The 12943-nt window shown below is 38.8% G+C and overlaps 1 protein-coding gene across 6 annotated transcripts in view; it reads left to right on the top strand.

Moving 5' to 3' along the window:
• The window catches only part of oxr1a (oxidation resistance 1a), a 164638-nt gene that overhangs the window by 56607 nt on the left and 95088 nt on the right, over nucleotides 1-12943 (top strand). The window contains exon 1 of one of the 6 annotated variants that reach the window (XM_020633989.3): nucleotides 10785-11117. The exons of the other annotated variants lie outside the window; for them this stretch is intronic. Coding sequence (XP_020489645.1) covers nucleotides 10961-11117 — 157 coding nt within the window. The 5' untranslated portion in view covers nucleotides 10785-10960. Of the gene's footprint in view, nucleotides 1-10784; nucleotides 11118-12943 lie in introns of those variants that run through there. 6 annotated transcript variants of the gene reach the window in all.

Genomic DNA, 12943 nt, shown 5'->3' with positions numbered 1-12943 from the left:
AGCTCCCTCATGTTATTGATCTGCAGCTTCTGCTCCACCTTTATTCTGTACTCCTCCTGTGCCTCTCTGAGTCTGACCTTGAGTTCCCCCTGAACGCGCTTCAGCTCTGCCTGCTTCAGCTCTTCCTTGAATGCCCTTTTCTTCCCAAGATGTTAAGGATGTCCTTGACAATACTGGAAATACAGGGCTTGTTGTTTGGGAAAGCCCCCTTAATGTCCTCACCTTGTGGCTCTTGCAGGACACTTCAGTCATTTCCATTAGCAGCTTTATAATTTTAATGGCACATCAACACCCTAGTGCTTGCTGCTTTCTTACAGTGCAGACACTTTTCTTTTTGCTCTCTGCTTTGCTTACATTCTTTTGCTTACATCTTCTTTTTTCTAAACCTAATTTAATCGACAGCCGGTTCTGGACATTTCCAAATCCTCAGGACTGTATTTTTTGATAGATACAGGAGGTATTTAGCCATATTTTTAAAAAATCTTTACCTCTGCATCGCTACACGACTGTGGCCTGACAAGAGCACAAGCCTGTGCCGCAGTACTTTGAAACGCTGTACACAGCTAAAGCTAATCAGCAACAAGATGCCTCCCTTCTCCAAGGGCGATTACCACAAACTTCTTCAGAAAATTGCGGTGCTGGAGACAAAGATGAATCGCCTAGAAGTGAATGTGGAAGTGAACGGACTGTGCAGGAATGACACAACATTACCACTAACTCAAAATAGTGGACAAGAGCAGGCTAACACATGGCTAAGGAGCAGGATGGAGGAGGATGTGCGGTAAAAACACAGAAGTACTGTGTTTTCCCAGAGATATGGTCTCTGATTTAGCAGAAAGGATCCTGCATATTGTGGCTGAACACCCGAATGCCCATTCAGTGAATTTTATTAACAATTTTAACATTTTCTGGGAACGCAGACATCTTTTTAAGGCAGATGGATTTTGCCTGAACATGTCAGGGGTGAAACTGTTCACCTCTAACCTATTTTACTTCCTGTCTCAACCATCAGTTCTCTCTGCCAAGGACAAGAGACAAAAGAAAACAGCTTTCAAGAAAGACAAAACACAGCGGGATGAAAACGTTCGTCAAGAATCATCTGCCAGTATCTGAGGAGAGACCTAAAGATGGACATCGGAACCAAGAGGAGGGGTCTCCATCCACCTTCGACCCCCTCACCAACAAGGAGGAGCTGGTCAATGCAGGATTAAAAAGTACCCCCCGCCCTTCTCCCTTTTTCTCTTCCATAAACACCCAATGGCGCCCACCATCGCCCTTTCCGACATGGCTCTCACCCCCTCTGTCCCTCCGCGGGTGCGTCATGTTTTGTCTCCTCAGATTGATAAGGATGAAATGCAGAACGTTCAGAGGTCAAACTGATGTGTTTTGGGTCCAGGCTGCAAGGATATCAGCAGTCATGACTCTCTCCAGGATAAGGGGCCCTGCACATCAGTAGGTTCCAAAATCTGTGATGATAGGTAATAGAAGAATAAAGGGGACTCTGCCAAGAAACAAAAGGCAGTTATGTGATTTTGAAAACTTGTCAAACTTAGCATCCATTCCTTTTGAGCCACAACCTGTCCCAAAAACATTAGCAGATGAAGCTTCTAGGACCCTAAAGCTGGCTCTACTAAACATTAGATCACTGGCAGAGAAATCATTTTTAATCAATAATTTTATTATTGAGCACAAGCTTGATTTCATGTTTTTAACTGAAACTTGGTTAGACCAAAATAACAGTGCAGCTGTTCTTATCCAGTCAACCCCTTCCAACTTCAGTTTTGTAAGCAAGGCTCGAATGCATAAGAGACAGTTTTTAATGACTCCTTCCAATGTAAGCAATTATTTTTTTGGAAATGTTGTTTCTTTTGAATATGTGGCCCTTCAGTCCACCCCCAGAGCCATGTTCCTAAATATTTACAGGCCACCTAAATACTATGCAAACTTTTTCGATGATTTCACTGAACTGCTGTCTGTGATCTGTATTGACTTTGACTGTGTTATTATTGTTGGTGATTTTAACATCCATGTTGATAACCCCCAGGACAGAGGGACTAAAGAACTGTTTCACACTCTTGATAGCTTTGGGCTGACTCAGCACATGACAGAGCCCACACACAACAGAGGGCACACTCTGGACTTAATCATTTCCAAGGGCTTGGACATCTCCAAGGTTGTTGTTTCAGATGTTGCCCTCTCTGATCACTCCTGTGTTTTATTTGAGAGTACTATGTCAGTGTACAAAAGTATTCAAACAAAAGCGATCACAAAACGGTGTATCACTGAAAACACCAGTGAAATATTTAACCAGGTTTTCTCTTCGACAGCTGCCCTATCCTGGGGCTCAGTCAGTGAGTCGGTAGATAACTGCAATTCTAAAATCACAAATGTTATTGATTCCATTGCTCCCACTAAGGTGAAGGTTGTCTCTGGTAAGAAAAAATCTCCATGGAGAAATTTGACACTGGTAAGAAACGGAAAATGAGATTGTCGAAAAGCTGAACGCAGGTGGCGTAAAACTAATCTCCAGATTCATTATGACATCTACAAAGAGAGACTTCACGTTTATAATTCACAACCGAGGAATGAAAGGCAATCATTCTTCTCTGACATCATCACCAGAAACAATAATAATGCTTGTGCCCTGTTTGCTTCTGTCGACAAGCTAACAAACCCTCCTGTGTCAATAGCATCTGAATTTCATTCTACCAGGGCCTGTAATGAATTTTACACCTTCTTTACTGAAAACGTCCAGAAAATTAGACAAACTGTCAGTAACTCATCATCAGGATCAGGATATGTGCTGTGTCCATTTAAAACCAACTTGAACACCATGACGCAATTTAATCAAATTGACCTTAAAAACCTGGAGGACATTATACAACAATTAAATTCCTCCTCCTGCTGTCTTGATATTCTGCAAACAGGTTTTTTTATTCAAAAAAGTTTCCCAAGTCATGGCTCCAGATCTGTTACAAATTGTAAACCTGTCTCTTCTCTCAGGTGTCTTCCCAAAGGCCCTGAAAACAGCAGTCATCAAGCCACTATTAAAAAAGAACAATCTAGACAAGTCAATAATGAACAATTACATGCCTATATCAAATCTACCTTTTTTAAGTAAAATAATCGAAAAAGCTGTTTTTCAACAGTTAAATAACTTCATGACATTGAACGACTGTTTCAATGTCTTCCAGTCAGATTTTAGACAAAATCACAGCACTGAGACAGCTCTGGTTAAAGTGTTTAATGACATCCGTTTAAACACAGATAGTGGCAGAACCTCAGTTTTAGTTTTACTTGATCTCAGTGCTGCGTTCGACACAGTTGACCACAATACTCGACTGACTGGAAAACTTGGTGAGAGTTTCTGGCACAGTACTAAACTGGTTTGAATCCTACTTAAAGGACAGGGACTTCTTTGTGTCTATAGGTAACTTCAAATCTGAGCAAACAAAAATTACTTGTGGAGTTCCCAAAGGTTCCATCCTGGGGCCTCTTCTGTTTAACCTCTACATGCTCCCACTAGCTCAGATTATAAAATAAGTTATCATAACTACGCAGATGACACACAAATATATATTACAATGTCGCCAGGCAACCATGGTCCCATAAAAGCACTGGGTAAATGCATAGAGCAAATCAATGAGTGGATGTGCAAAAACTTTCTCCAGCTAAACAAAGAGAAAACTGAGGTTGTTGTTTTTGGAGCAAAGGAGGAGCGACTAAGAGTCAGCAATCAGCTTCAGTCAGTAAGACTTAAAACCACAGACCAGACAAGAAATCTGGGCATAGTCAGACCTCAATTTTAAAAGCCACATTAAGACAATTACAAAATCAGCCTACTATCACCTGAAGGACATATCAAGAATTAGAGGACTTATGTCCCAGCAGGACCTGGATAAACTTGTCCATGCTTTTATCTGCAGTTGTCTTGATTACTGTAACAGTGTCTGGTCAATTTCAAAATAAAACACAATATACGGACGATCGTATTTTTCATCACTTTATCAACATTACGTCAAAACTGGTACCGAATGAACAACAATGCATCCTCAGAAAGACAAAGCAACATGTTGTTTGCATGTTTTTCTCTTTATTCCCGCGGGATCTTGTAGTTCTCCTGTGATGTGTCATGGGTGCGCTCCGCTGCGCTGACGTCCCAGAAACGGATCCAGTGTGAATGGGCGCGAGCCGTCCGACAGAGCAAAACCGTGGCGCTGACGGACTACGGCGCACACGGAATATGTGTGAATTGGGGGTCAGCTCTTTTAAATCGAGGTTGAAAACACACCTGTTTACAGCTGCCTTTCATTAAACAATTTTAATAAGATTAAGATAAGATAAGATTTTAAATCTTTAAATTTTAAAGATTTTTAAATAACTCTGCACTGTAGCTTTTGACTCTTTTTATATTTTTACTTTATTGATTTCAATTAATTTCATTTCAACATTTCAGATTTAATAATTTCAGTGATTTTTAAATGTTCTATTTTAATGTTTCTTTTTTTTCCTCTGTCATGATGCTTTTGATGTCTCGTGTGAAGCATTTTGAATTGCTTGAATTGAAAATCACAGAGCAAAGGATGAAATATTTAACGGATGCAGTGTGGACAGCCAGGGTGCGCGACGCAACACGACATATAGCGCTCGCGGGCTGTTGTTGGGGTAGTGGCCTAATTAAAGACAGGGCATTTCTGTTTTTCATAAAATACACCTAGGCTGACTACTTTTGTAAAACTGTCTAAGGGACATTTGCTTTTTATTTTGTTCTGTGGGAGTGGGGTAGGGATGCTAATGGTGGGGTGCGAGGTTGGGTGGAGGAGGGATGATGGAAAGCATGAATGTAGAGGGAGCAATCAGGAGAAGACGGTCCTTCTTAGTCCTCAACAATCTCAGGAAGATGTTGTTAAACTTACAGCGAACAGGGTTTATTTGTATTGGATAATGCATAGAAAGAACTTGCAATGTTGTTTAACATATTATTATCTTGAATAGTGCAAACTTGGGCATTATATCTTGTGATATGAATGGTGTAAATAATCAGGTTAACGTGGACATTTTTTAAAAACACTGAAAAATGCATTGGTTGGAGAGGTTTTTGGTGCAGGATAGTCTTGCACCAGTCTGCTGTGGCCATACTGTTCAACAAAAAAAAAAATTTCAAAGTCAATAAGATACTAGGACACCCATCCAGAACATATATTTTTATTAATGGTTCATTAGAGTCAAACAATATCACCTTGGTACATATATGCATCTAATGAAGACAATCCATAATTTTTCAATAAGCTAGAAAATATACTGTCAGAATTTTGCAACTCAACAATAATTTTAGGAGGGGATCTAAACCTAAACTTAAATTCTCACATTGATAAAAGGGGAAATGCAAACCAACCTTAAAAATCTGCATTCTTCCAGTTTATGCAGACTTCTGATTTTCTTCTGGACATTTTCAGAACATTACATCATAATGTCAGAGATTACATTTTTTACTCAGACATAAAACCTTTTTAAGACTTGACTTTTTCCTGATCTCACAAGAACCAGCTAGTAGAGTAACACAGATGTTTTTTTTGTTTTTTTATCTCAGATCACAGCCCTATTCAGTTGGATTTAAGGCTGCATGTACCATCACTACAGTCCAAACAGTGTTAATAATTATCTCTTTGAAGTTCCAGAAATAAAAAAGTAAATAACTGAATACATACATTCATTCATTGATATTAATAAAAACTCTATCTCTGACACTCCAAGGATATTGGAAGCTCTGAAATGTTGCCTTAGATGAGATTTGATTAAAGCTAGTAGTCTAAAGAATAGAAAGCGGCTCCAGGAGGAAAACAAATTGTTAACAGAAATCAATCACTAAAAAATTCCCCTGAATGGAAATAAGCACCAAGCATGGGTGAACCTGTTTCATCTTAAAGTGAAATATAATGATATAATGAACAAAATTAACCAAAAAAAGGGCAAAATTCAAGTAGCTATTGCTACTGCTTCAATATTCTCTGGACTCAGTTTCCCTGAAAAATGCCTGATCTGCGTGTCCCTCTCTCTGCTTAACATGGCCACAAACCCCTCATCCTTGCACCTATAAACCCTCCCTGCAGCAAGACACTTAACCGCAAGTTACTCTTGCTGCTTCGTCATTGGCTTGTGAATGTGTATGAATGGATTAGTTACTACTGCTGATGGACACTTTACATAGCAGCCTCAGTGTGTGATGGGTAAGGCGGTGTGAACTCTGGTGTAAAAGCGCCTTGAGTAGTCGTAAGACTGGAAAAAAGCTACTGTATACAAGCGCACGTCCATTTACCATTTATTGATGCTGACCCCAATGACTGAAGACTTGTTTAGGAACTGCTATTCGCCAAGTTTTTAAATACTTTATTTTTTCCCCAGTAAATATAACATTAAGTTACCATCTTTCCATTAGGTAATTTTAATGGTCATAAAATTTGAATTGGCAATTAATTTCATCACACTGATAGTAGCTTCACTGTTTGCAATGAATCTGAGCTGTAACTGTATTATAGCAAAAGGAACTGAATATATTTTTACACTTTTCATGTAAGTCTTTCAACAGTGAGATAAAGTGCTGACTGCAATCATTCATCAAAATTGCAACTGCAAAATAAGGCAGTGGTCACTTTCAGCTTTTTTTTGCCTTGGATCAGATATAGATAGAACAAATCAATGTTATAGAGGCAAAAATTATCAATAGAACAAGGAGATTAGATTATTTACAGCAAAACTGTTCAGGAATGACCACATATTACTTTTATCCATAATGGAGTTATCACTTCTATTTTCTGTAATTGAAATGAAAGGCTGTATTTATGCAAGACGTGTTGTCAGGGTTTATGGTATTACCCAACATCCTATGTAAGGTTACATAATTTACATAGATTTTTTTCTTTTTGCATTACTCAGTATGGAATTATTGAGGAAGTTTGCAATTATTTCATTTTTTGAACGTTTTTATTTTTCTTGTTGTCTTTGTCCTTGTAGGTTTTATCTAATCAATAGGTATGATTAAATATAATGGTAAAGTTAGATGAGGACAAAAAGGTAATAGAAATGACTCTTCCACATCCACCCAGACTACCCCTCACCCCCTTGATAACCCAATCCCTACCTTCTTTTTGTACTGGTTAGCAAGTACAGGACTTTACATTGTTAAAAAAAACTTTTGGGCCACGTTGGCTTGGCACTGGTTTATCCAAGAGGAAGAATAGCTAGAGGATAGGATTAAGCCGGCCAGTGCACTACGCTGTCTTCACCACACGGGTCATTGCTTTGGACATTTACTGGATGGCGGGGCTCTGGAAAACTGTCACAAAGAAGCCTTGTGGCAGAAGCTTAGTGGCAGAAGCCTTTACAAAGGCTTGGCTTGCAGTGAAGGAGATGCTGCCTGTGGGAGTGGCTACAGCCAATTTGTGGTCTGGATGCAAATGCAGCCTTGTTCACTGAGCAAATAATGTCATACTCACTGTTTTACCGTTGGTTCTAGATCAGCGCTTCAAGTTTATCGCTCTTGTTGCTCAGGGTCCTCCCATTCAACATTATAGTGCATAAGGTTTATATTTCCTCCTGTTGCTCTCCACTTATCTCAATCCAAACAACCAAACCTACACAGCTAATCCAGGTTTTTGGGCCTAGTTCTGAAAGGATGACGTCTGTCAGGATCCGTAACCAGCTATGAGGACACTGAGGTCTGGACCTCTGTCATTTTTTTTAAAACAAGACCGCAAAAATTGTTACCAATCAATGTTTGAATTGCTAGATGGCTTTTACTTTGAAAATACTTAAATAGAAACGCTACAAAGTCACAGACCGCCCTACACTGCCTCTTGTGTTTCTTGCTTGGCATGATGTGCACCCACCGCCTACTTGTGGAAAAAAACTCTGCAGGTGAGCAGAGAGAAAGAAAGAGAGCGATGTCCGCTGCTAAGACTCGTTGAATGCATCTTTTTCAGTGTATGTTATTCTACTTCAAATGCCGTTCTGTTGTTTGTTTGGTGCAGTTGCTTGCTACTGATGTGATCATGCTGTCTCTTGGTTTTGCTGCGTCGTAATCTCCCCACAGTAGGCTCACCTGTTGTATTACAACGGGAGTAATGTTGTGTTGCACTGATCCCCGAAGGCCTCTCTCTCGCTCTCTCTCTCTCTCTCTCTCTCTCTTTCTGTCTATCTGTCTATCTCTATCTCTCAAGTGCATTAGTCTTCAAACTGTCCTAACCCCTCTTAAAACAATAACAACCACCCAGAAAAATTATATAATAAGATCACTGTTTGACCATGTGTCACAGAAAATTTATCAAAATGTGGATCATGTGTACATTTTCACATTGTTTGCCATGCAAGTGCATAAAGAACACAAAATAATGTAATACTAAATTAAATATCAGCTTTACATATAGGTTACTTTTAGGTCTAAATAAACTTTGCAGGGCTGAAATTAGTGCAGGAACAACTGTAGTCCACATGCTTAAAAAAAATATTCAATGAATGCAATCATTGTGTATAAGACCAAACAGGACAAAAAGACTAGATTAGAAGCACAAAGTTCTGCAGTAGCCTCCAAGCCTGTAAAGGGCTTGTGAAAGAATACATGGATAGTTGTGCTGCTCAGACAGACTGTGTGAATCAGCCATTATCCTATTAGGGATTTGCGATGTTCCTAACCCTACCAGTCAAATGTCATAGGCACATAAACTCATTTAGAGCAATGGAATGCTTTTGTGCTGTGTTGTAGCATAGTTTTTCATGAGAAGGTGTATAGGATAAGAATGAAATATATGACTATACCTAAATTTAAAATGAATCAATGAAGTCCTTTCGGGAGTAACAGAATATTAAATGGATACTGACATTAAACACATTTCTTTTGTTTATTTGTTTGAAGATGTCATCGTAACATAAATCCCTGTCACGAGCATGTTCCTTCCTCTTCCTTTTGACTTTTTCCACTTGCTTTTAGGGAACGACAATTTAGTATAAAATCTGATGGTGAGTAAGATGCATTTATTAAGGAAATAGAGGAACATAAAACGATTCCAGGAGAGAGCCCTATGAGCCCTCCATCAGATCGATGTTTTATTTTTTCTTAGCAATGGCCATATCAGTTGATGGGGCCACCCAGCTTCTTCAGACAGCTTCAGACAGCTTCAGGCAGCCAGTTGTCTACAGAGGATAGATGACCTAAGGGGGTAGTGGAAGGGTTGGTAATAAATAGAATGCTCTGACACCACTGGTCATTGATCACAACTAGCCAACCTGTACAACTCTCCTGAGAGTGATGTCCAAGCAATAAGGGGGGGGGGGGGGGGTTGAATTGTTGCAGCAGTGGCTCAGTGTCGGACCAAACGTCAAAACACCTCTGCCATATTCTACTTGTTATCTGTCTTTTGCAGACTCTTGCTGCTGTGAGGAGTTTTCTACTGGTTATCAAAGAAACAGAAATTCATTTTGATGCCTCTTTTTGACTGACCAATAAGTTTGAGTTCATAAACATAGTTATTCAATAGGTCAATAGGCCTTCCACCCTTAACATAAATGCAACAAAACTCATTCTGCTGAATTATTTGTCTGTTTCTTTTGATCAAATATATGATGAAAGGAAAGAAAAACGGTGCAACTTACTTTTTAAATTACGAGTGCCTCTAATTTTCTAATAGCAGGATCATGTTTAATGGTACATGGCCTTCACTTTTAAGGAAGACCATGTATAACAACTGATTAGTCCTTGGGAATAGCAAATTAGTATTTGTAATTATATGTTTTTTATTTTTTAACAATAGATAGTATTATGAAATAATCTTTATATCAATTTTAGGATTGCTCCTACCACTACTTTCCCCCTTAACTTGAACTATTTCAAATGTGGTGACTGATACATGCACTACCCAATAAATCCTGCAGATGGACATGAAAAATGGAATATGGCCTTGACACAGTATGAAACACACTGGTTTTATTGTACTCACTTACAACAGCCATATCAGTATAACCCCCCCCCCCCTCTCTCTCTGTCACATACACACATACACACAGACACACACAAATGTATTTTTATACACACACATATTTGTGTCTGTGTGTGTGTTGTCTATACCTATATCTGTAGGTGGAACTTTTTTACGTTTTGTTATCCAAAAATTATTTAGATGGTTTAAAAACTAAACGTCTCAGCAAAATTGAGTAGTCAAGGTTGTTTAATTATCCTTAGAAGTAGCTTTAAAGTCTTTTTTTTTGGGGGGGGGGGGGGTATTAAATCAAATAAGACCAGTGAAGAAGAAATAATTCTGTCTCAAGAAATTGCCTCAAACTCCTGCATAATCTGTCTTGCTTGCAATGAACTAACTATTAACATCTCTGTACCAAAACATATATATACAATGTATATTTGTAAGGCAGAGTGGGGGATTTTTTTCTTAAAGAAATTAGCTAAGATTATTCATATGTTGCCATTCACTGTTTATTACTTGATCAACGGATTACATTAGTGGAGATAGAAAGGGTAAATATATGAAAGTCATTGTTGTGTTTGTGCACTTTAATGCCATCCCTGCACAAGTAAGTGCCTGAGTTAGGGTAAGCCCCCCCCCCGAGTTCAAACAGTCTGGACACACCCCTGCAGACACCTTTTTGTCATCATAAAAAAGCTTCTGAGAATCCTTACAGATGAGCGATTACGCTGTTCTTAAATATAAACTGCTTGAAATGGGGCCGATTACATGCCAACCTGCGCTTGCACAATACAACTCCAGGGGCAAAAAAAGTTTTCACATGCTGACGTATGTCAGTTCCTGTTTTGGAATGTAAGACTCGTCACGTCACGAGAACTAGTTTGTTTGCTAACGCTGCGTTTTGGGCAATGACTGCGGTCTTTAAGAACTATCGGAAAGCTTTGTTTTCAAGCTTATTTCGCTTGGGCTTGCTGCAGTGAGTTGACGTTATGGACTTCATACTATCCGTTACGGGCAGTGGTGCGAGAGTTGTCAGGGAGGCAATTGGACAGAGGCTCTGGCCTGGACCCGGACAGGAGACAATCCAATATCCACAGCCCTGTGGTACGACATTAAAGGTTAATGACAGTGTCGACTCCCACACAGGTTAGTTGAATATTTAATTCCGTTAATTTAGTATTTTGGGAATAGGCTACATTCGACTTCGACAGGTTTCGCGAGAAACCAAATCTCAAACGCAGCTTTACTTCCGAGTCGAATGCAGAAATCCCTCTAAAACTTGTTCACTTTAAAGTATCTGCCTTTTGTTTATCATACCTTTTAGAACGATTGGTGGGTATAATTATAAACAAAACGTTTCATGCATTAACTCGGTCAAGATATATTATTGAGATGAAACTTATTAGGCAATAGTTTTTATAAACTACGCTGTGTTTGAAAGCAGTCTGTGCTGTAGACTTCCACTCTCTCATCAAGTGTCGTCGTTGCAGGCTCCACTGTGAGGACGCCTCCTTTCAGGACGGAAAGTGACGAAGTAAATTGCAAAATAAAATCGCGAAGACACCTTAATATTTACAGTCCAGATAGCAAGCAATCAAGTGATGTAGGATAAGCGTTATCATTTTAAGTTGATTAAACATCAGTTTTGCACCCTCCAATTATATTGAAACATTAAAATCATTACTAAAGATCAATGGTACTTCAACCAACGGTCTTTCAACTGTTTTCCAACCACAACAAACTAGCCTACTATTACCGTAAAACTCACAATATATCCTGCTCTATACAGCCAGGACAAACGTTATAAAATATAGCAATAGCTCGTAATTAAACAGGATTTTATATAATGAAGACATTACAGCATACAATTTAATGTAAGATTAAAAACACGTGTTTAATACCATAATTCCATCAAGATTATTGATATTTTTAATCTTTACAAATGTATTCCTGTGCTGTTTTGTGTCCATCCTCACACTCAGTCTGGAGCATAAGGGAGCCATTTCTTCACCACCTGGGCAAAGGCAACTTCATACACTGCCCAAGCTGCCATCGTTTGTCGAGTTTGAGCATCTAGACATAAATTAGAGACACAAAAAATAAATTTTTAGTGTCATAAACTTTCACACAGTGGATTCTCAGACAGAACATCACATGTAAAGAATAGCAGTTAAATATGAAAGTTATGGAACAAAATCAGTCAGTAAATTGTCTTTCTGTATGCAAACTTACTTTATCCTGAGATGGGACAACAGGCTGAAGTCTTCTTTTGTGACTGGATGTATTTATTTCACATTTTGTGGGTCAGTAGACACTCAGGTTAACCAAATATAAGTTCAAAAACACTGTAAAAAATGTGTTGTTCTTTTAAATTAACAGTATTCTTCAAGTCTGTCCCAATTCATAAATATATTCAGACCATAATTCACATTATGCAATGAGAATAGGTTTATGACATGTGTCGACTTTCTTACTAGAAAGTGCTTTGACGTAATATCTTTTTCAGTGTCTTGAAAACGTGGAATAGCACGGAATAGCAGCAATAGTTTGAAATAGCACATCCAAAACTAAAGCCAATAGATGCAGAGAAACTATTAAACATTTAAAGGCAAGTAAGTTGTCCAGGTTTAGGGGAGTTTATGGGTCATGCATTAATTTGAACATTGGTCGACAAAACTTGCTGGCACATAATAGGACTCTCTTGATCTTGAATGATCGCTGTTTTTAGCTGTAGCTGTGTCACTGTATGTAGTGTAAAGAACAGTCTATTTTATTTACTTCAATATAAACATAAACATTTTTGCAATCAAGAGCAAGAGGTCTCACGTATTCACAGTTTAAATCTGTTGCGGTAACCGCAAAAATGAACTTCTGCTGTATAAGCAAGCACTTAGACAATCACCACAACCGCACATGAAGTCACCTCACCCCACCATCACTGTAGTAACAGTTATCACCACGACAATGTGATG

The sequence above is a fragment of the Labrus bergylta genome, chromosome 8 (assembly GCF_963930695.1).
Source record: "Labrus bergylta chromosome 8, fLabBer1.1, whole genome shotgun sequence".
Classification (NCBI taxonomy): Eukaryota; Metazoa; Chordata; class Actinopteri; order Labriformes; family Labridae; genus Labrus; species Labrus bergylta.
The sequence above is the reverse complement of the archived record's forward strand: the minus strand, read 5'-3'. Positions and strand labels throughout refer to the sequence as shown.